This window comes from Crotalus tigris, unplaced genomic scaffold (genome assembly GCF_016545835.1).
Source record: "Crotalus tigris isolate CLP2741 ecotype Arizona unplaced genomic scaffold, ASM1654583v1 scf7180000018553.2237530, whole genome shotgun sequence".
Taxonomy (NCBI): domain Eukaryota; kingdom Metazoa; phylum Chordata; class Lepidosauria; order Squamata; family Viperidae; genus Crotalus; species Crotalus tigris.
The window spans coordinates 1974731-1999987 of NW_024097074.1; the positions used below are offsets into that span (position 1 = coordinate 1974731).

General features: G+C 39.8%; 1 protein-coding gene across 1 annotated transcript in view; it reads left to right on the forward strand.

The window, feature by feature from the left end:
* Window positions 1-25257, forward strand: part of RSBN1L (round spermatid basic protein 1 like) — a 36819-nt gene that overhangs the window by 7159 nt on the left and 4403 nt on the right. The window contains exons 2-6 of the mRNA XM_039354504.1: window positions 2861-2980; window positions 7708-8375; window positions 18305-18442; window positions 19379-19521; window positions 21451-21618. Coding sequence (XP_039210438.1) covers window positions 2861-2980; window positions 7708-8375; window positions 18305-18442; window positions 19379-19521; window positions 21451-21618 — 1237 coding nt within the window. The remainder of the gene's footprint in view (window positions 1-2860; window positions 2981-7707; window positions 8376-18304; window positions 18443-19378; window positions 19522-21450; window positions 21619-25257) is intronic.

Below are 25257 nucleotides of genomic sequence, written 5' to 3' on the forward strand. Positions count from 1 at the left end.
CAGTAAGCAACCATTAAAGTCAAAAGCAAGAAATGACATATAGATACAGTGTTGATCATATTTCTTCCTGTAGCAATTTTGTAAAAGAGTAAAATTTAACTTTCTAATAAATACCTAGTTGGCTTAGGTATTTTTTCAAGGGTTTCCTTATTCTCTAGACTTTTCTGAGTTCATAATAGGCTTATAAAACCTATGTGTTTGAAATTGAATTGCATGTGTTTGCTTAGCAGTAGGTTGCCTTGGACAGAGGAAGGATTGTTGTCACAGAGGGCTGATCTAATGGCCTATGATGAGACCTCTTGATACAGTAATTTCATATCCCCTTTGACAGTGAACCTGCCCTAGATCTCAGTGAGTTCTTTTATAGTCTGATGTGGAACTCTCTTAGAAGTGCTAGGCTGCATTAACAGAGGGATAGAATCAAGATCACGTGAAGTATTAATACCACTTTACAAGGCCTTGGTAAGGCCACACTTGGAATACTGCATCCAGTTTTGGTCACCACGATGTAAAAAAGATGCTGAGACTCTAGAAAGAGTACAGAGAAGAGCAACAAAGATGATTAGGGGACTGGAGGCTAAAACATAAGGAAAGGCTGCTGGAATTGGGCATGTCTAGTTTAACGAAGGACGAGGGGGGACATGATAGCAGCCTTCCAATATCTCAGGGGCTGTCCCAAAGAAGAGGGAATCAAGCTATTTTCCAAAGCACCTGAAGGCAGGACAAGAAGCAATGGATGGAAACTCATCAAGGAAAGAAGCAACCTAGAACTAAGGAGAAATTTCCTGACAGTTAGAACAATTAACCAGTGGAACAACCTGCCTCCAGAAGCGGTGAATGCTCCAACACTGCAAGTTTTTAAGAAGAGACTGGACAGCCATTTGTCTGAAATGGTATAGGGTTTCCTGCCTGAGCAGGGGGTTGGACTAGATGAGCTCCAAGGTCCCTTCCAACTTTTTATTGTTGTTGTTATTATTATTATTATTAAGTTTGTGCAAAAAGTATTTGCTTGCTAATAGAAGACCAATAGAACATAAAATCCATACTGTAGATGTGCAAGGTTGTAAAAAAAGTTAAAATATATGATTAATTGGAAAAAAATCAATTAAAGATTAAAGTTTCGAGATAAACATTAATTGTTCTATACCAATGAAACTTCAAAAGGCTAATCATTTTACAGTTTCAGCAGAATATTCTGTCATTTTTACTAGGGTTGTTATTTTAGGGATTAATTTGCTATTACAATAGTATTTTTTAGTTCAGAGTACAGATTGGAATATTACTGCATAGTCTTTTACAACAGGAATTTGAAATACATTGGTCATAGAAGTTGTAGAACTGTTTTAAAATGTTTGTAATTTTATCTCTAATCTGAAAGGTTAAGAATCATTACATTTTTGTATGTAAGAATGGATTCTTAAAGGCTCCAAAGTGATCCTTAAGAAATAGAAAATGCCAACTTACTTAGAAACTTTACTTTTCTGAATGTTGCTACTGGGAATACAGTGCTATTTATTTGTGTGTGTGTGTGTGAGTTACTATTAGCTATTAGCCTCTTTTTTGAATACCAATAAAATCTAAAAGAAGATGCCAAATTGATTAAAAGTTTGATGAGAACTATATTACAAAAGACAAATAAGTACTTGTGTTAAAGAAAAGCAATATGTTTTCAAAGAAAAGAACCAAGAAAGTTCAGTTGCCTTTTAGGAAAAGGACCTTTGGCACATGCCATTACATATTTTCCCATCCTCGTTACTTTGAAATCTTGTGTTCAATAAGCCCTTTTGTTTGGGGGATTTCTAATGATATCCTGGGGGAAAAAACTGAGGAAAAAGAATCTATTTTATATCTCTTCCACTAATTAACTCTGCTCATCCCCTTGACAGACAAGAAGTTGCTGTTCGGTGAGCATTTTATAAATTTACCCAACTGCGATCCAACCAAGAACTTTTGAAAACTGTCCATTTCAAAATCTTCATGGGGAAAACAGCTTAATTCAGAAGCTTCAAAACTGGATCAACTAATTAGAACATCCCCTTATAGTATCTTCTTCTCATCCAAGAAGCTTCTTCAGTTCAGAAGTGAACAAGTGCAGAACTGAAGAAATTCAGAACTGAAGAAGCTTGTTGGATGAGAAGCAAAATATTTTCAAGAGAAAAATCAAGAAAGTCTCGTTGCCTTCTGGAAAAGCACATTTGGGACAACCATGACCTGGGTGATTAAGACTTTCCATAGATATAATGACATGAGGATATAGAGCGCATATATTTTTGCGTTCATAGTATAGCACAGGCTGCAAAAGTTATTCTCAAACCTAATTTATCTGCTGTAAATTGGAACTTTAGTTGAGATTGTGTGCTGCAGATTGTGAGCACTTTGCAGTTTAAAAATGGTACATTAATGGGTTATAGAAATTTCAATTTCTTGTCACTGCACTTGCATTTTGTGAAATTAAGTTATGGTTTTTAGTTAGGGAATGGCAATCTGTAGATTACTAAAAAAATCTAAATACATGTAAATGAAACCTGTAATATTTTTTCTTACCTTTGAAAATATCAGGAACACAATTAGATGGCTATAGTGAAACCAGACTGTCCGTCTGTTTCTGAAGTACAATGTTCTGGTTAATTATCTCTTTTTATTCATTTATAGTTTAACAATAATCTAAGGTTTCAAACTCTCTACTGTAAGAAGTAAGACATTCAAATACTGGTTTTGAATGTTGTGCTGATCTAAGACCAGTTTCTGTTCTGCATTAGTCTATACCTCAGTCACACTACAAATGATTAGTTGTGTTGATTGTGGGTAATTTCTTTTAAAAACTTTCTCATCTTTATTGAACATGAACGTACTTTTTCAGATGAAATCATCAGAGAGAAAACCACAGAACGAGACAAGGAAAAGCAGAAAGAAAAGAAGAAGCACAGGTTAATGTCTGAAATAAAAAAAGAGAATGGAGAAATGAAATTATTTCAGAAAGGTGAGCATAGTATTTTTCACACATGATGATGTTATATACATGAAAGATTTTTTTAAAATGCTTGTGTCTGTCTGTCCGTCCATCCATCCATCCATCTATCTATCTATGAGAGTTAAAGGCAACTATACAATTTTTGTCCCTGAAATATGAATTTGGGGTATCCTTTTAGGATTCCACTCTTATATGAAACAAAAAATATTTGTAGCACTATTAAAAATAGGATGTGTGTGTGTGTGTCTGTCTGTCTACCTACCTACCTACCTGTCTACCTATCTACCTATCTATCTTCGGTTGGGTTTCTATTAACAGTGACCACACTATTATTTTGTATTGCCTATTAAATTGGTTTTCAGATGTTGTTATATGGTGGCCTTGATTGTGCTTGGGATTAATTTCAGAATTAATCTGAAATTAGAAATCTATTGGGGATGAAATTTGTGGGGATCTTTTATTCTGCCATGCTACATTGATGAATTCATATTTTATTGCCATGAAAAATGCTCTGCAAAGATAACCTCACACTTTGGCTGCAAATAACCACCCCGGGAAGCTAAACAGGTGCATAAAAGTGATTAATATATCCAAACTTAAAATGCAATTAGTCCTTAAAGATGGTGGCAGGGGTGAGAGGCGATGACTACTCTCAAACATGTAGCCATATTAAATTGATAATCCATGACAGTAGTGTAATAATATAAATGGCCCAACTCATATGATTTACAAAAGACCCTTTTACATGTAGGTATTATCCAAACATCAAACCAACCCACCAAGCCAAAATCCACAAGCATTTGAAGTTTCATCAAGCCAAAATCTGGTAAAACACTACTAATCTGGATAGAAGGATTTAATCAGTATTGGTTTTATCTTTTAAAACCTTGACTGAGTCCAGCTTATTTGAAAAATAACTTCAGTCTTAGATGTTTTCCATTCTGCGTGCTTGTCCGTTTATACCAGTGGCTCTCAACCTTTTTAATGCCGCGACCCCCAACCAGTCGTAAGCCGAGGACTACTCAACTGGTGCAGCACCGTTTGCAGAATGGGACTTTTGGCGGGCTCAGCAGGCTAGAGATAGCCTGGACAATTCCTATTGGCTTTTGAAAGCCAATAGAATTAGACTCTATTCAAGAGAGTCTATTCTATTGGCTTTCAAAAGCCAATAGAATAAAAGGGAGTAGCGCAGCTAAGGAAAAGGGGAAAAAAATGGTGGACTGCGTTGTTTGGCGACCCCCGTGAAATGGTCGTTCGACCCCAAATGGGGTCCCGACCCACAGGTTGAGAACCACTGGTTTATACCCTGCTGATATCAGCACGTAAGGCAGCTTACAACAATAACAGAACATCTGAAATGCACTAAAGTCAAAATGGAAAGCATTACAATAAATGCAACTAAAATACGTTAACAGTTTAAAAACTTGGCACAGTTTGAAATTTTGGGACAGAAGGAACCAAATGAGGCTACTTGGAAAAACCTCCCAGTAGCCCGGGAGCTACTTAGGAGGGAAAAACCCTTTCTCCAGTTCACCAGACAGCTGAGCTTCTGCCAGTGATAGAAGCACCTTCTGAAGCTGCTCACTCATGATCTAAATATAGGGCAGGTTCGTAGCAGGTAAGGTAACCCCTTAGGCCATAAGCCATTTAGGGTTTCCAAAGCCAGTGTCTTACAACATCTTACATAACTTTGTAGACAGCCCTAATGCATGCCAGGCTTGTGCTCTCATTCAGGATTAAATCCTGATAAAGAGCTGTTTTGCCAAGAGTTGGCCTGGCATTTGATGGCAGAACTTTGAGGCTGCAGAGTCCATCTTTGCTGAACCCTTGACTTCCTTGTGCGGACTGTCACTTGAAAGACAGGAGAACAACTAACTGCTTCCCTTTCTTATCCCTGCAGCAGTCTGGTTGCAGTCTCCTCTGAAATAACAACAACAACAAAAATAATAATAAAGTTGGAAGGGACCTTGGAGGTCATCCAGTCCAACCCCCTGCTCAGGCAGGAAACCCTATACCATTTCAGACAAATGGCTGTCCAGTCTCTTCTTAAAAACTTCCAGTGTTGGAGCATTCACTGCTTCTGGAAGCAGGTTGTTTCACTGATTAATTGTTCTCACTGTCAAGAAGTTTCTCCTTAGTTAGGTTGTTTCTCTCCTTGATTAGTTTCCATCCGTTGCTTCTTGTCCTGCCTTCAGGCGCTTTGGAAAATAGCTTGACTCCTTCTTTGTAGCAGCCCCTGAGATACTGGAAGACTGCTATCATGTCGCCCCTGGTCCTTCTCTTCATTAAACTAGACATACCCAATTCCAGCCACCGTTCCTTATATGTTTTAGCCTCCAGGCCCCTGATCATCTTTGTTGCTCTTCTCTGCAGTCTTTCTAGAGTCTCAGCATCTTTTTTACATCGTGGTGACCAAAACTGGATGCAGTATATGTCCTTATACTGATAATACTTGGCTTACAATCATTCATTTAGTGACCGTTCAAAGTTAACACTGGCACTGGAAAAAGTCCAAAGTTACACTGGCGCTGGAAAAAGTGACTTATGACCATTTTGCACACTTGCGACTGTTGCAGCATCCCCATGGTCATGTGATCAAAATTCAGACCCTTGGTAACCGATTCATATTTATGACAGTTGCAGCATCCCGGGGCCACGTGATCCCCTTTTGTGACCTGACAAGCAAAGTCAATGGGGAAGCCAGATTCACCTAACAGATGTGTTGACTGACTTAACAACTGCAGGGATTCACTTAACAACTGTGGCAAGAAAGGTCGCAAAACGGGGCAAGACTCACTTAGCAACTGTCTTCGCAACAGAAATTTTTGGCTCGATTTTGGTTGTAGGTCAAGGACTACCTGCACCAATTCTGCCATCAGAATTTATTGCCAGGACATGCGCCGTTCCCCCCAGGCCTGCAAAAAATCCAGATCAACAATACAAGGCAGCGTGTTTTCTGTCTTGCTTGGTTTGCCGTTGATTGCCTTTCCTAATTCCCCACTCTTCCCCATCTCCTTCATACATCCTGTAACACCAGATCATGATCAATAAAAGACGAACAATTCTCTCCCATTGTGTCTGCATAAAGATGAGCACAACGATCTACCCAAGGAATCGGTGTCAAGAGTTTTCCAGGAGAAGCGTCTCCTCTGACCGCAGCCTCACTGCTTCAGGAAGTAGATGGTGTAATTTTTGCAGAGTCTCTTCAGCTAGCAGAATTTAAGCAACTGAGGTCCAGCAAACAAAGTGAGAAGCAGCTGTGACCTTTGCAGCTTCTCTCCAATGGTGGCTGCAGGCTGATATTAACTGCTGTCTAGCCTGCAAAACTCCCAAACAACCATTTGACGGTAGCGAAAAGAAACGGAAAACGTTGACTTTTTCCTGCCGCCAAGCACCCATTGGAATATTTCTTTGATCGTTCATTGTGCTGCTCTGTCGTCAAGCACCTTGCAGACTTCTGAAACAGTAAGGAGATAAACTGGAGAAGAACAATAACATTGGTAACGTTTCCTACTGCTGACGAAAAACCGTATCCCATATACACAGTTGCCTCCGCCATCACCCCTCGCCCACCACCACCATCAGGCAAACAGGAATAATCCCTCTGAGTCCAAAGACTTGCTGAAACAGCAGCCTAGTCTTAATGGCAAGTTAACAGGGTTGGGTCCTGTCTGCCTTCAGGGGGATCCTGTTCTGGAGAAGGGAACTAACAACTTAAAACGCCTGACTCCAGGAACTCTGCGGATAATATTTGTCTTTGACTAGGAATCCCAGATCTTTTTGCAACCCCGACCTTGTAGCTTAACACAGTGGCCCCCAACCTTTTAGGCACTGGGGACTAGTTCCGTGGACCAGAGGTTTTTCCGTGGACCAGAGGGAGCGTGGTTTCGTGTGCCGCCTGCATCCTGCAGTTGGGTGTGTCACTTGTTTGTGTGGCCTGGTTGCTAGCATACCGTGGCCCGGTGCCAATCCACAGATCAGGGGTTGGGGACCCCTGGCTTAACACATTAATGATAGTAGTAGTAGTAGTAGTAGTAGTAGTAGTAGTAGTAGTAGTAGTAGTAATAATAATGATGATGATGATGATGATGTTGGAAGAGACCTTGGAGGTCATCTGGTCCAACCTCCTGCTCAGGCAGGAAACCCTATCCCATTTCAGACAAATGGCTGTCCAGTCTCTTCTTAAAAACTTCCAGTGTTGGAGCATTCACCGCTTCTGGAGGCAGGTTGTTCCACTGGTTAATTGTTCTAACTGTCAGGAAGTTTCTCCTTAGTTCTAGGTTGCTTCTCTCTTGGTTAGTTTCCATCCGTTGCTTCTTGTCCTGCCTTCAGGTGCTTTGGAAAATAGCTTGACTCCCTCTTCTTTGGGACAACCCCTGACATTGGAACACTGCTATCCTGTCCCCCCTTGTCCTTTTCTTCATTAAACTAGACATACCCAATTCCAGCAACCATTCCTTGTATGTTTTAGCCTCCAATCCCCTGATCGTCTTTGTTGCTCTTCTCTGTACTCTTTCTAGAGTCTCAATATCTTTTTTACATCATGGTGACCAAAACTGGATGCAGGATTCCAAGTGTGGCCTTACCAAGTTGGCATTGTAAAGTGGTTAGAAGTTAAAAGTGATATTGCTGTTCTTCAGGATTCACACGCAGTATGTTTATTATTAGGATGCTGTTCATGTTCGTGTAGCTCCAGCTTTTGATAAATTAAAGCGAACCTTTCTTTCTCTTTATAGATGTAAAAGAAAAGGTGAAAAGCAATGCAGACGATCTACAGATCAAAAAGGTAAAGAAGAAAAAGAAAAAGAAACATAAAGAGTGTGAAAAACGGAAGCGTCCCAAAATGTACAGTAAATCTATTCAGACCATCTGCTCAGGATTGCTTTCCGATTTTGAGGATCAGGAAGCCAAAGGCATTGCGGATCACCACCATCACCACCACCACCACCATCCTCTTAAAGATTTCAGTGAGAAACATAAGAATCCCAAGAAGGACTCTGAGTCCGAGAGAGCGGAGAACAGTGAGTCTCCCTTTGTGTCGTTAAAGGAGCCACGGGTTCAGGATAAGCTCCAAAGGTTGGACGCGTTGGAGTTCAAAGAGTTCATTCATGTTGAGCACCAGCCTAACGGAGGTGCCTCAGTGGTTCATGCCTACACTAAGGAGCTCTCCCACTTGTCTCCCGTGGAGATGGAGAGATTTGCAGAAGAATTTCTGGGTTTGGTTTTTAGTGAAGAGGACAACTGTGCAGCTTACTATGTAATGGGAATTGTTCATGGGGCAGCTACTTATTTACCTGACTTTTTAGACTACTTTTCGTTTAATTTTCCCAATTCGCCAGTGAAAATGGAGATTTTGGGAAAGAAAGATATAGAGACTACGACTATGTCCAATTTTCATGCTCAGGTAAGAGGTTATCTTTCATATTTCCAAAAAAAAAAAAAAAAACATGTCGCTTCGTATTCAATGTTCCAGTTGTTGCGCCTTTTCTCTAAAAATAAATAAATAAATATATTAAACGAGACAGTGAGCGTTCTAAAAATATATATATATTAAATACTAGTGCCTTTTCTCTTTAGACCAGTGTTTCTCAACCTTGACAATTTTAAGGCATGTGGACTTCGACTCCCAGCATTGCTGGCTGTGGAATTCTGGGAGTTGAAGTCCACATGCCTTAAAATTGTCAAGGTTGAGAAACACTGCTTTAGACCATGCTACTACGTAGAAAACAAAAAATGATAGCCTAACATCTATTTTTGATAAGGCAGATGAAAAGGTCCTGTGAATTACCTGCTCACAGTTTAGATTGCCTACCTAATTCATTGAAATTCTGTGTTGTATTCCTTGTTGGCTCTGGAGCAGGAGGTGCTAGTTTTATATATTCTGAATGTCTGTATCCCTTTCTACTTCAGTTAAGGTTGAAAAACAAAAAATAGAATGGAAACTGCAGGGGAAAGAACAATTCTTAAAAGTGATTAATAAAAGTCAAAGCGGGTCACTTTGTCTAAATGTGAAATGGCTGCAGTCCTATATATATGCTTATCTGAGAATCAGCACGCCTGGACCCAGCAAAGCCTTGAGCCCACCTCGAGGTGTGCTTGTGTTACACTAACTGAAGGAAAAGAAAAGCAACGCATCCAAACCTTCCGTTGCAAAATCAGAATTATAATTCATGTTTGTTTTATGCCTGCAAGTGGATTTATGAAAGATTGATAGTTTCTGATTTTAGATTTTCCACTAGACTTTATGTAATTTAAAAAAGAAAAGATTATTCTTGATTTTTTTTTCACACATTAGTATTTGTCAGTTGTCTATTAAACAAACATCCAGCAATTTTCTGCTTGATTGAAAGAATGTGGAGGCATTTAAACCAAAATGGAACTGAAATAGTGTGGGGTATAAAGTCCTTTTCATGTTGTAGAAGCCGTATGGTTTGGCTGATGTTTGAGTTCTCCTTTTGGACCACTGTTTATTTTGAAGTACTTAAAACAGTGTTTCTCAACCTTGTCAATTTTAAGGCATGTGGAATTCTGGGAGTTGAAGTCCACATGCCTTAAAATTGTCAAGGTTGAGAAACACTGACTTAAAAGAAAGAGACCAAGAGTATTCATCATTTAGTATTCATTCCATGGGAAAGTTCAATGTTAGGGGCAAGATTGTTACATTTAATTAATAAGCTTTGCTGTATGTGAGATGGGGGAATGTGGCCGCGCACACACACACACACACACACACACACAGAGAGAGAGAGAGAGAGAGAGAGAGAGAGAGAGAGAGAGAGAGAGAGAGAGAGAGAGAGAGAGAGAGAGAGAGATTGCCCCATATATCCATTTATAGGGCAGGGAATCTCTAGGATTGGTTTCAGCTGCACTTGGAAACCTTAGGTTGAAAAGGTGAAAAAGCAAGGTGCTTTACAGGGAACTTTTGCCTGTTTTTATCATTTCATTTATTTATTTGCTTGTTTGTTTGTTTGACCAGTATGCTGCCAGTCTCATCTAGACGTGACTGAATTTTATTTCAGTCTACTTCGACATCGTCTTAAATTCAGGTTCCTCTTCATTTCAGTTAAATAGAATAATCTTAATCTCTTACTCGTAGTCTAAAAATAGTAAAAGGACCTACCTGAGTAATGAAAGGGCAAAAATGTCAAAATATTCATTGAAGAGTTTAAAAATATTTCCCAGCTCTGGAATTGGAAGGATGTTATAATTATAAAAACATTTATGCCATCGTCAGGAGGAATTAATTACATGTTTATACAATATCTGCACATAAGAAATACCTTCAGACGCAATTTGAAAGAGGCATCAAAGAAGCCAGGTTAACAACCAGTTAAGCTGTTTAAAAGCCTGTAAAATAAGAATTTCTTGGCTGCTTATCTATCTCAAAAGGATCAAGGCAGGGCAAAGTCAAATTGAAGTGCTGCATTGAAAAAACTGTACTGTCACCATCTGGAGTTGACATGCCTTTTCTTGTAAAAAAAAAAAGTTTTTCAATGGCCCCAGCTGTCAGGGCAGATTCTTTGGGAATAGATGGACTTTCCAATGTTCTCATCCCAGGAAATTTAAGATTCATATCAGTTATATGCAGCACTTCGAATTGAACCTAAAAACTATCCATTAGCAGGCTGTAAAAAATGGTTGGGTGACCACATCTTGTTCTATCCTCTTTCTGGATACTCCTTGAATGAGAGTTTCATGTAGAATATATTACAGCAATTTAATCTGGATGTGAAATTACACAGCTTTGTCAAATCTGGGAAAATTCTCGTTGAAGAGAATTCTGGAATTCCATACATGTGAAAATGACTCATTGCAGAAAGATGACCTAAAGATACACCTAGAAATATGTTTTAGAGCAGTGTTTCTCAACCTTGACAATTTTAAGGCATGTGGACTTCAACTCCCAGAATTCCACAGCCAGCATTAAAATTGTCAAGGTTAAGAAACACTGTTTTAGAGGAAAGAATGCAACAGCAGTGGCTGAGGTTGACAACAACATTCATAGCCACAATCACCTTGATATTGAGGAGTATTTCCAGAAACTACCAAAATCACGAACCTCATTCTTCACAGGGACTAGAACCCCAACCAGAATAACTACTCTTCGTCTGACTTACCAGCCAGTCGACTGATTGTCTGTTTTGTCAGAATCTTAGCTTGTTTACATCCAGCCCATCTCTAGAATCAGTGATACTTGGTGTTGTTTTGGGGGCGGGGGGAAATTAACAAATTGTGAGGCAAATAATGTAAGGCAGAAAACATTTGTAGAATTTTATGCCAATACATTGTGGTTTATTTTGGAGAACTAGCTCAAAACTGAACTCCTTTGAAATTTTTATATATATATATATGTGTGTGTGTGTGTGTGTGTGTGTGTGTGTGTGTGTGTATGTGTATATGTATATGTATGTAAGTCTTTGGTTATTCGGGTTTTCTTCCGCGGGAGAAAACCCAAATAACCAAAGACCTACATACAAACACCCGCGAAATCCTCAGAAAACAAATATAGATACCTTTTAGATACTGTTTTCTTCCTGTGAAAACAGTTTGTATCCGTTTTGGTTTGTATCAAATATGTGTTTTAAGTATTTGCAAGTTGGTTTCTGCATTTGCAAGTTAGTTTCTCTCCTCTTCCTTGTGTTCAGAGAGGAATTATATTATGAAAAGAATATTGCTACTAGGACGAATAAGGGGCTTTGTGGGGGAAGAAACCCAGTTGCACTTTTCACAAATTGGGAGTAATGAAAAGCTTGGCCCAAAATTAACCCAAGTTTATTGGAGATGTGAAAGGCAGGTGTTGAGTTGCTAGATTGGTCTGCGGATTATGTACCAGTTGCTGAATTATTTAGTTCCCAACGTTCATTCGTTCGTTATCTATTTCCTTTTTGATTTTTTTTTAAATGAAAGTTTTGTACGTTTGAGGGATGTTGTTAAACTGTTTTTATCTTTTGGCAAAAATATATATACGTTATTGTATTAATGAATGGAGGATTTCTAAATGACAGAGGGGGAGGGAACTCTATTCATGTCATGGAAAACGTGGAAGAGATGCCGTCTAGCAGACAAGGCAGACAAGAGCCCCCCAGCTGCTTACTGTCAGTGGAAGAAACTTAGAAAGGACTTCCCCTAATTGATTAAGCAGCTCAAAGTGGCAGGGGGGAAGATAGACATCTGCCCTCCCAGGTAAACTAGACAGGAAACATGAACTAATTCTATGGTGTTGTAAGGCCACCTTAACAGAATCTTGCAAGTCTGAAAATACAAACTTCCTGCCAGCATTTTTAACTGCTTGATACATTAGGGCAGGTCCTTCATACGTTTCTTTCCTTGACTGTCCTTTTATTTTTACGTATTTAGATTTTTTTTTAAATCCTGCCTTTATTATTTTTATAAATAACTCAAGGCAGCGAACAAAAAATAGGTCTGGGGAGTCCTGGCTCTCTTGTCTAGTTGTTTCCTGAGAAGAATCTTTTTCCCAAAATCATTACAGCAAATTACATGATTTTGCTCCTGCATGGAAAGATGTAGGATTTCACCCAGTTCCATTGTTTTTATAGAATATAATTTGCTGCTTGTCAAACTGGTTCGTTTCATTCTTGTTCTAAAAATAGGACACAGCATTCAGGCACAGCGGGTGTAATCACTCTATATTTAGAGAGTTGAACAAAATGCCTGCTAGACTTAAGAGCAGATTTGCCCCATTCTTGATGCACCAGAGTTCATTCTCCAACCACGACCCATAGTAAAACAGCTTAAGATTGTTAAATTTTGAGATGGTACCTTTTAATGACTAATTAATTTACTTTAGAATGTTCCCAGTTGAAGGTAAAAAAATATACCGTGGTATTAAAAAAAATTGTTCTACATTTTTTTAATGCCACTATAGTCCTATATAGTCCTACATCCCAAGTCCTAAAATTAAATTGGGGGGACCCAGTTTAAACAAACAAGTCAAAACATTTTGTGAGGAAAAATTATCCAAAGCTACATATCTGTGATTGGCCAAAGTATGTGAAATAAAGATGTAGTGGGAGTCACAGCTCTTTGTGTCAGGTGATGTGACAAGACTTAATTCCCCCCCCCCCAAATTTGGGGTTGAAATAAATGTTGGGACGACTCTGGGACAAATGTTACTCCTATGTCCGTGTTTAAAAGGCCCCAGTTATCCTGAAATCATGTGACTGGATTTAAGTAATAAAATGGCTGAATGTGATGGTATGGTTTCTGATGATGAAAGGTACTTTATTTCCCAGCGGTCTTCCACTTCTAGCTCCTTCTTTGTTTTCAGTGAGGAAATCAGAAACTAAAAATTTAAAAAATCCACCCAAAGTTACACTATTATAACACAAATGGCTATTTGGCCATTGAATGTTAATAATATTAATAGTAGTAGTAGTAGTAGTAGTAGTAGTAATAGTAGTAGTAGTAGTAGTAAAGTTGGAAGGGACCTTGGAGGTCATCTAGTCCAACCCCCTGCTCAGGCAGGAAACCCTATACTATTTTGGACAAATGGCTGTCCAGTCTTTTCTTAAAAACTTCCAGTGTTGGAGCATTCACCGCTTCTGGAGGCAAGGAGTTCCACTGGCTAATTGTTCTAACTGTCAGGAAGTTTCTCCTTAGTTCTAGGTTGCTTCTCTCCTTGATGAGTTTCCACCCGGTTGCTTCTTATCCTGCCTTCAGGCGCTTTGGAGAATAGCTTGACTCCCTCTTCTTTGGGGCAGCCCCTGAGATACTGGAACTCTGCTATCATGTCCCCCCTCGTCCTTCTTTTCATTAGACTAGACATACCCCAATTCCAGCAGCCGTTTCTTATATGCTTTAGCCTCCAGTCCCCTATTCATCTTTGTTGCTCTTCTCTGCACTCTTTCTCAACATCTTTTTTTACATCGTGGTGACCAAAACTGGGTGCTGTATTCCAAGTGTGGCCTTACCAAGGCCTTGTAAAGTGGTATTAACACTTCACATGATCTTGATTCTATCCTTCTGTTAATGTAGCCTAGCACTGTGTTGGCTTTTTTGGCAGCTGCAGCATATTGCTGGCTCCTATTTAGGTGATTGTCCACTAGGACTCCGAGGTCCCTCTCACAGTTACCACAGTGTTGATGGCGTGATCTTGGAGTATTAGGTGTGGATAAACAGGATTTTGAGAGAACAGTATTATGTCTCTTCCCTCTCTCCGGCCAGGCTCCCGCAAAGCCTTTGGGCCAGCCCCGCTACATACTTACTAAATAACATTTGCTTTCATTACAGGCAGTCTAGTCCTCGACTTACAACAGTTTGTTTAGTGACTGTTTGAAGGCACAAGGGCACTGATAAAAGCGACGTACGACGGTTTGCGCATTCACGACCATTGCAGCATCCCCCATTGCCATGTAATCAAAATTCAGATGCTTGGCAACTGACTCATATTTATGACGGTTGCAGGGCCCCAAGATCATGCCGTCACCTTTTGCAACCTTCAGACAAACAAACCCGGATTCGCTTAACAACTGCGGTGATTCCCTTAACAACGGTGGCAAGGAAGATTGTAAAATGGGTTAGAATTCATTTCACAAATGTCTCACTTAGCAACAGAAATTTTCGGCTCAGTCGTGGTTATACAGGGGTGTCAAACTCAATTTCATTGAGGGCCGCATCAGTATTGCGGTTGCCCTCGGGGGGGGGCTGGTGGGTGTGGCCAGGGGGGGTGCGGCCTACTGGGTGGGCGTGGATGGAGTGGGTGTGGCCTACTGGGTAGGCATGGCCAGCTCTACATCGTTCGCGTCAAGGGTGCCTGTGGGGGCCTGGGCAGGAGTGGGACAGATCTGAGGGTCTCTGGCAGAAGGGGGTGGGACCGGGGCAGGCGCCAAGGCACGGTCCATTTCTTCATTCCTCACAAAGGGGGACACCTCCCCAGCATGCACCCAGGGGGCGGGGCCGACACGGCAGGGGCTGGTTCCTCGCTGTTTCCAGACGGCCTTGTGGAGCTAAGACTGAATGCGTTTCAGCATAGAGGGCCACCACAAAATTGTACATTGGCTCCCGGCCGGCCTGGGCCAGGGCCAAGGCAGCGGGGGCTGTTCCCTCACTGTTTCCAGGATGGCTTCACGGGCCGCATGAAACCACGTCACGGGCCACATCCGGCCCCCGGGCCTTGTGTTTGACATGTCTGTGGTTATACAGGGAGATTCAGGGGTTGGTGGAAGCAGAATTCTTACTAGTTGCTCCCTCTCTCCCTCCCTCTCTTTTGTGTGTGTGTGTGTGTGTGTATGTGTGTAAAGAGAGAGTTTTATTTATGCGGTGTTAGATTTTTCCCTTCTATTTATTTTATGTTAAGTGGCCCAGAATATATGAGGCAATTAAAAGCCAATTAACTGCTTCCTGATGAGCCAGCAACAAAAGCAATCCGAATATTGCCTCAGCAGAGCTTTCAGTTGAAGGGGGGGGGGGGAGAGAAAAAGGAAGGAAGTGAAAACAATTGCTTAGCTGTGAAAAAAAATCATTTGAAAAAACCGTCTCTAGTTCTAGCAAATGACAACAGTTGGCAACATGGCGTGCTTACAGCAGTGTTTTACCTTCAGATTGTATTCTAAACACAACAAAACAGAGGGATGGAAGAGAAGGATGGAAACTAAGGAAGACAAACTAGATGGTACAGGTGGTCCTTGACCTATGACCACAACTGAGCCCAAAATTGATGTTGCTCAGTGAAACATTTCTTAAGAGAACTTTGCCCTGCTTTGTGACCTTTCTTGCCACCGTTGTTAAGTTAGGTTGTTAAATGAATCTAGCTTCCGTTTTGACTTTTGCTTGTCGGAAGGTCGCAAAATGTGATAAGCGTGACCCCGGGACACTGGAACCGTCATAAAGACGAGTCAGTTGCCAAGCCTCCGGATTTTTAATCACCTGACCATGGAGATGCTGTGATCATTTTTTTCCAATGCTGTTGTAACTTTGAGCAAGTTACAACTTTGAAGTCTGTGAAGGGACTACCTGTGTTAACTGCAATGCACAGTTGAAATGAAAACAATTCGGGAGGGGAAAAGGTGGGCATCCATATCTGCCTGTCTGATCTCTTTTTTGTATTCCACTATTTGAATCAAGTTCATGCTTTTTTTCTTACAATCCTATATAGCTAGAACACATGAAAGAGGGCAGTCTTCCCTGAAATATATTGCATTCTCTACCATCTATAAATAGGTCTGAGTATTTTATGTGATAACTTTCCATACCATACCATAAATGCCTGGGAAAGTGTTTTATAATTGCCTCTGTCAAAACATTTGGTCCCGCCGCTGCATATTTTTTGAGAGTGTATGCGATGTCTTTGTGGATGTAGGAGAAATACAATTTAAGAAATATGGAATAAGCTTTGCTTTAACTACAATTTTGGATCAAAATCTAAAACCGAAATTGTTGTAAAAAGACTGACTAATATTTTTTTAAAAAATCAGAATGATTACTGCATTACTTACATATCAATACTAATATCTTTAATTTTAATTTGGATATTTTTTCCCCACAATCAGTTACATAGTAATTATCCTGCAGTGCGCTTTAAAATGTTCAGCAGGTTAAACCAAACGGTTCTTAGCCTTTAAGATCTGGTTCACTGAACTGCTTTAATGATGTCCATTGTGCTAATTGAGTGTTTTTGTGGTTTTGTTTTTGTTTCAATAAGATGCTCAGAGTTTGTGGAATTGAGTCTGAATATGAATTATGCAAAATAAACAATTCAATTTCTCAAATATCTTCAGAAATTTACCTCATACATGTAGGAGTTTGCGTGTAAAAATATTGGGACATCCAACTTCCATTAGTGGATTAGTAAATTAAAACCGGCTACAGGGGCCTCTGTGGAAGTACAGGTGGTCCTTGAGTTACGACCACAATTGAGCCCATAATTTATGTTGCTAAGTAAAACATTTGTTAAGTGAGTTTTGCGATTTTTCTTGTCACTTGCAAATAAATGAACTATTGCATTTACTAAGTTAGTAACATGATTGTTAAGTGAATCTGGATTCCACATTGATTTCCTCCTTGCCAGAAGATTGCAAAAGCTGATCATGTGAGCCCAGGATACTTCAACCCTCATAAATAGAAACCAGTTGCCAAACATCTGAATTTTAATCATGTGACCCTGGGGATGCAGCAGTTGTAAGTGTGAAAAAATGGTCATAAGTCACTTTTTTCAGTGTTGTTGTAGCCTTGAACTACCAGTAAATGAACTGTTATAAGTCAAGGATTACCTGTAGTATGCTAATGAATTAGGACTAGCATTTTGTTGCCAGGCTGCTAGTGAAGGGTTTATTGCAAAATACATGAGAAAAAGCTTTGTCTAATGCCCAGAAACCTGAATCTATGATTAGAGAGATGTAAAGCTTAGCAGTACTGCATTAGTGACAACTGTACAATCTGTTATTTTAGTGGATAGAATGTAGGAACTCCCTGTGTGCATTAGATCATCTGGTAATTTAAAAAGCCATTACTGGATGCTGACTATTCAGCTGAATAACCTTGAAGGAACAGCGTGATGACAGCTTGATTGATTGCATCGTTCAAAGCAGGGTTGGCAGAAAAGCGAGATAGCAACTTAAGATGAAAGAGCATTTTCTGCCTCTGATAAATGGAAATGCTTTTTTTTTTTAAACAATTATTATTATTTTTCCATTTTACACCAACAGAAGCTTAAGAACCAGCATGGAGATATGGTGGTCAATTACAAAGAGAAAACAATAACATTATATATATATATATATACAATTCACACAATATTTCTTAAAACTTCCCTCTCTGTCTATGTAGAAATTATAATCAATTAAATTCAAATAAATTCATTCATTAATATATTTAAATATAAATTTCCTTAATAAAAACTTTCAACCACTCAATATCAATATAATAATCAAATTAATACACTCCTATAGCCAATTCATTCTTTAATATGTCGCTATATATAAATTAAATGCTTAAATCAGAACCAACACGCTCTATCTATTTAAATTATTGGAATCTCAGTACAGGAAATGCATTCTTGAAGGAATACCTTGACAAAGAGAAGACGTCCACCATGTCTTATTTGCCACCTTTGTTTAAGCTTATTTTTTACAATAATATATTTAGGATTATATCCTTTTGTTAAACCTATATTGACATAGTAACTTAACATTGCATTTGCCAGCAATTTGCATTTAAAATGACGTTTATTCTTTTGTGAATGTTTAATAGAAACTACTGCTTGGGTTTCAGAAAACATTGAGGATATTTTTACACTTTTAAATAATTTTGTAAATTATTCCGAGCATAAAGTAAACTAGTGCTGTTTTTTTTTTATTTTAATTGGCATTTGTTCAGGTAAAAAGAACATATTCCCATGGTACGTACAGAGCCGGTGCGATGAGGCAAATCAGCTTGGTTGGAGCAGTAGATGAGGAAGTTGGGGATTATTTTCCAGAGTTCCTTGATATGCTGGAAGATTCACCTTTTTTAAAAGTAAGATGGAAATTAGAATGGGCTGGAATTTTTTTTATTTCAAATAAAATCATACTGTTGTTCAGTAATTAATTTCTTCATCTGACGAGAGAGTCAAGTAATTAATAAATTATTTAACACCAAGGAGGTAACTATATCTTTCTATCATCTTGTATTCTATGCTCGTATTTTAAGAGCCAGCCTGTACTTTAATTTCTTAAAAGCTGCATCCATTGCACATTTTTGAGCAAAACCGAAAGTTTTAAAAGTTCCGAAGCTCATAACGTGTAGATCAGTGGTGGCGAACCTTTTAGAGACCGAGTGCCCAAACGGCAACCCAAAATCCACTTATGCATCGTTGGGTGCAGGGTGGGCGTGGCCCATTGGGTGGGTGTGGCCCATTGGGTGGGTGTGGCTGCGGTGGTAACGGCAGACTGGGTGGGACTAAAAAGTTCAGTCAATTCCAACTTTGCGAGATCTTTTTTTTTCCTGCGAGAAGTTGAAATTGACTGATGGATTGAATCTTTTTTTTTTTTTTTTGGCACATGTCAGCGGAGGCCTAAAGCGAAAAAGTTTTATAAAACCCAGCTGAAGGCCTAGGACTGGGGCAATGGCGTGTGTGCCCACAGAGAGGGCTCCGAGTGCCGCCTCCGGCACCCGTGCCGTAGGTTTGCCACCACTGGTGTAGAGAGTAGTTTGTCTCCTGCAGAAATTGGCACGCTTGCTACGCTTATCACTTTGCCTTCAAAACATTGTGAATGTACAGGTTTTCAGTCTCCGTTTCCATCTCCGTTCAAATTGAAAGTTTCAATGCTTTGTGTTCATCAGTTGCCAATCGTGTTACAAGTTGTTGATGGATACACGGTGCTTTTCGTTTTGTAAAATAAAATACGTAGTTTTAAAAATAGTTGCATCAGAAAATAACATAAGATTTTAAACCTGAGTGTTTCATTTTAGTGTACTTTACCCTGGGGGACTCTTTCTAGTCTGAAACTAGAAAGTCGGAAAGACAGCGATGATGGTCCCATCATGTGGGTACGTCCAGGAGAACAGATGATTCCTGTGGCAGATATGCCAAAGTCGCCTTTCAAAAGGAAAAGGTCTGTTATAATATCTGGTTGACTTCAATAATCGGTAATATTTCATACTCCGTTCCCAGGATTAGTGTAGCAGAAGGAATGGTAGAACCGGAGGGCAGAGTTAAAAGAGGAATCAGCCTAGAATCCTATGTACCGTATATTCCGGCGTATAGGGCGACCCGGCGTATAAGACGACCCCCGAGTTCGACGCCGGGTTGCAAGACGATCGACGCCGAGTCGCAAGACGATCGACGCCAAGTCGCATGCCTAGAAAGTCATCTTATACGCCGGAAACTACCGGTATTTCCGGCGTAGAAGACGATCGACGCCGAGTCGCATGCCTAGAAAGTCATGTTATACGCCAGAAACTACGTTATTTCTGGCATATAAGACAATCGACGCCGAGTCATATGCCTAGAAAGTCGTCTTATATGCCAGAAACTACCTTACTTCCGGTGTATAAGACGACCTCTGAGTTCGGAGGCTGTTTCAACGCTCTCAAAAGTTGTCGTATACGCCGGAATATACGGTAGTCACAAGTGGACTAAGTCCAAGCTCCCTTGAATGCCTTGGACCCTTATTTAACTCTTAAGTAGGTGCCAACCTTTAGTTGAGAAGATTGCTGTGCACAGGCTTGTCTCAGGATTGAATATGGTAAATATTTGCAGCATCTCTGCTCAAATGCAAGCCAGAAATACGCAGTGTTGCTTAAGGGACAGGTTTACTATTCCTTAATTAGATTAGACATTTCCCAGGCTATTAAAAAAAATCAGGGTAAATCTTTCTGTGATTTAATTTCATAAGTAAAATACCGATTTTTGCAGAGTTTGATCCACGATGTGCTCATACTCTTGACTCCGGCCTTAACGTTTTTATTTAATCTTTAGGCAGACATATTGCAATGTTGAGAACTCTGCCTCAGTGTCCATATATTGACAGTGTGGTGGAGGCCTCTTTTATGGAAAGGGATATTCAGTTATGGCTCTGCTAATTAAAGAGTCAGTATCTAGGGATCAAGGTGTTGGTTTAGGATAAGGGAAAAACCAGGTTCTCGTTCACTTTTAGCCATAGAAGCTCACTTGGTGCTCTTTGGACCAATTGCCCTTTCTCAGCCCATCCTCCCTCATGGAAGAATTGGAAAAGTCTGTGTTCTATATAGTAGTGGCCAAAATGGTAGAAACCTTTTGGGAAAAGTGTACAGTAGAAATGCCACCTTTGGTTAAGTTTCCACCCATTTTTCTTCCAATTTCTTTATAACTGTAGCCTTGTTCACTTCATAATACTATTTTACATCGCTTTCTGGGCGACCAGTCAACTCTCTGCACCATTCCTTTAATTTTACTACGTTTTACAAGCTCACTAAATGAAAGAACACAAAAAACCCCAACCAACTTGATAGTGATCACATAACACCCTGACAAATGTCCTCCTCTCAGCTTCAATACAGGACATCAATCACTGAATCCTACTGTGATCTGATTGGCTCATTGCCAAAACAAGGTGACACCCGATTGGCTCTCTAAACACTCACGCTCATTGGCTACAATCAGATGAAGGAAAGCTATCTGATATCAACCTGAGCAAGTTGTGCTTCCTTTTTCTGGTTATTTGGCTATAACTTTTCACAAAATACAGTACAGATAATTGAACAAACTATGTTGCATTAGATTCTTGATTAAATTATCTTTCCATTGATATATCATTTTATGGTACTACTCCCAAAAAAAAGTGGTGTTATTAGCCATCAAACCTCAAAAATACACTTTTCCCAAAAGGTTTCCACAATTTTGGCCACTACTGTACAGTATGGCTTGGGACTGGGTTATTTGTGGGACTGTCTCTCCCCAATTGTATCTCCCCACTTGATGCTGTGAGTGAAATTAAACCTACGCAGCCAAAATCTTTAAAATGTGACTGAGGTATAGCTTTTCTGTTATTTTGTTTTAACAGAACTACCAATGAAATTAAAAACCTGCAGTACCTACCTCGTACTAGCGAGCCTCGTGAAATGCTTTTCGAAGACAGGACACGAGCCCATGCAGATCACATAGGACAAGGATTTGAACGACAGACCACAGCTGCCGTCGGAGTGTTAAAGGCAGTGCATTGTGGAGAATGGTATGTAATGGCCGGCCGGTTCAGGAAAATATCTGCAGAATACTAGGCATGTTAAAGCAGTGAGAAAAACTGCCTGAAAGTGGGTTATGACAGCACCTTTCAAGTATTTGAAGGGGTGTCTCACAGAAAAATATGAAGTCTTGTTTTTTTGTCATTCAAAAGTGCAAGATGTGGAACGTGGATCTTGAGAATATTTATAGCTCAGAGTTGAATTGTGGGATGCTTGGTGTTCTTTGAGCTTGGTGGTTTTCTTGTAGACATTTCATGACCAAACTAGGTAACACCATCAGTACTAAAAGGGAGTAGGATTTGAATTTGCTCTTATTTTTATATACTAACGGCTTGCCCTGTCAGTGTAAGACAGGGGTGCCAAGCTGCCGCCCGTGGGCCAGATACGTCATGCCGAAACCCACCCACCCCAGCTCTGTCAATGTGGGGAAAAAATCACGATAAGTCACGACACATCACGTGAGGTTGCGAATTTGACACCCCTGGTGTAAGAGCAGACCCCACTCCCTTGTAGCACTGATAAGGTTACTTAATTGGGTAATGAAACGCCTGCAAGAAAACCACCAAGCTCAGAGAGCACCAAGGACCCCACACAGTGATTTTTAATTATAGATCAAGGCAGTTTTGGATTAGGAAAGATATCCTATTGATAAGAGCAGGTTGATAGTTGAACCAATTAAACCAAGAGATGCTAAGATCTTTTTCACTGGATATCTTCAAACCTGCCAATCTGGGAGGTTGGATTAAATATCCTTTTCCCTGTCTAGTTTTTTCTAGACATTTTATCAATAGAGATACCATTTAGTAAGAATTTTCGTACTAAACAGCATTCAGTAGCGTTAAAGAAAGACATTTAAAGTGATCTTGAAGGAGGAGGAATTTTTGTTGCCATATTTTATCGGTAGGGGAAATCCACACAGTTACCTAGAAAAATGAAAATTATATTTTGATTTGGAGAATTGCTAATTGCCTGACACTTAAGGAATGGAAGAATGGAAGAACAAGAGTTAATCTTTTGGTTTGAAATTGGATTACGTGGTAGTAGTAAAGCCTCCAAGTCCTAGTGACTTATTCTATGGATATTTCCATTCTCCATGTAGTTTTCTTGGAAATAATACATTGCCTCTGTCTGTTTTCCTGACTAGTCAACAGCAGTAAGAATAGTCTAAAGCAGGGGTCTGCAAACCTGGCCCTTTTATGACTTGTGGACTTCAACTCCCAGAATACGTGCCCGGCTGAGGAATTCTGGGAGTTGAAGTCCACAAGTCATAAAAGGGCCAAGTTTGAAGACCCCTGCTCTAGAGGTTTCTCATCCCTATACGTTATCAAGATGGTCTCAGCATAGCTTCTAAGCCAGTGTTTCTGGCAATGCTGGCTGTGGAATTCTGGGAGTTGAAGTCCACATGCCTTAAAATTGACAAGGTTGAGAAACACTGTTCTAAGCCCAGGCAGTGCTAGCCAGATGCTGCCATTTACTGGGTCTGTGGCTTGTCTGACTGGTGAATCCTATTGCTTTACTCTCCTCTCATAACTCAGTGTAAAAGCAAAACGTTCTTTCAATTCATTTCTGTGTGTCTGTTGCTCAACTGTTTGGTTCTCTCCTCACTAAGCAACAATTATGGGATGGTCCTGCTCAGAAACTAAATCATAGTACAAGATGCAGAACTTTGGCATCGATTACTGCAATGTCTTCCTTATGTCTGTTAAATTTAAGTTTAAGCATATGCCAAAGGAGCTTTACATCCACAGTATGCTCAATACACGGGACATTTTTCGGTAGCTCATTTTACATTGAGTACAGCTACAAAAACAATACCGCTGTATGACATTTAATTTTTCAGTAGTTGTGTGCCGGGATCAACTTTCTTTTAGTTACAGAATGCAATAGGAGAAGAAAAACCAATAAGACATACACAGATGCACAGAGAGGGAGGGAGAGAGAGGAGGAGTAAGTATTAGAGAGAGGGTGAGAGGAGAAAAAATACTTTTCTGAAAATGTCCAATTTTAATAATCTCGAAACATGCTGTTCCTGTATGTTTCTCTCTTGAAGAGCATGTACACTGGCCATTATGATGGGATGAGAAACCAATGATAGAAATCACATTATCAAGGTGGACTTCAACGCCAGTAATTTATTTGGGGATTTCACAAGTTTTCTTTTATCGTCATCTTGGTTTCTTGATCCATGTAATTTCTGCGTTTCACTGATACCTCTACGTCTTAGTCACTACAAAATAGAACTCAACAGCTTTTTGGATGGCTTTGCACTAGTCATGGCCTCCAAGTCCTTCAAACTGCAGCTATGAACATTGTGAGGCATTTTTTTTTCTTAAGGAAGGTTAGAAATTTTATTTGCTTTTTTTAAAGTTGTCAGCGGCTAGCTTTCAGAGGGTGGTTTATGAAATTCATTTTACTAGCCATCCCTCTACAACTTTTACCTCCTTTATCTTCCAACACAGCTATCATCATCTCTTCTTGGTTGCAATAATGTTTCATTGGCTGGTGGATTGAATTAAATATTAAATTTTTCATCTTCATTCTCTGTGTTTTTTCTCTGATGGATGAAAGGGAGCGTTTGGAGGAGCAGAATTTTCATTCGCTAAAGTGATATTTTCAGCATCCTTTTCTAATACTTCCTATTTTGGGCACAAAGAAGAAGAGCTATTTTTTTTTTAAAAAAGATAATGTAAATTATCTAAATCCTACCTCAGTAAATTGCAAAATAGAATTGGCAGATGGCTCACGATCGCTTTCAGCACTACTGGTTGATGCAGTTTGCCTACTGCAATTAGCTGGGCACTCCATCTGTGATTGTGCAGCCCGATGCCAAGATCGTCTTCTGGCTGATTTTTTTTTTCTCCTATTGATCTTTCATCCCCAAATGCCTGAGTGTTTTAGGAACTGGGTGCCAGAATAAACCAGTCTCATCTGCATTGCAAATCCAGCATAGTTATGAGTCATTCATTATGGGTGATGTTATGTAACTTTTTCCTTAAAGCCTTAAGTTTCATTCATTCACCATCTGGATGTTCACAGTTCCACAGACATGCAAATTGAGATGTGCTGTTGCAATTGGAATAGCTGCTAATTCCTAGTTTTATTCTCCATAAATGAACATCACCCAAACATAATGTTCCACCACTGCTTTGCTAAATGTGGTTTTCGTATCCCACTTTATAAATGTCTTTCACCCCAACTGCATTTTAGGTACTGCTATGATTTATATCACACTGAAGACATAGTTGCATACAGGTAGTCCTTGACTCATGAAGCAGTTAAGTGAGTTTTGCCCTATCTGTTGCTCTTGATTGCTTAGTATTTGGGCTTCCCCCAAATTGGAATACAGGTGGTCCTCGACTTACAGCCACAATGGAGCCCAAAAATTACGTGGCTAAGTGAGAAATTTGTTAAGTGAGTTCTGCCCCATTTTACGGCCTTTCTTGCCACAGTTGTTAAGTGAATCACACCAGTTGTTCAGTTACTATCATGGTTGTTAAGTGAATCTGGCTTCCCCATTGATTTGGCTTGTCAGAAGCTCTGAAAAGGAGATCACGTCACCCCAGGACACTAACCGTCATAAATATGAATCAATTGCCCATAGTCTGAATTTTGATTGCGTGACCGTGAGG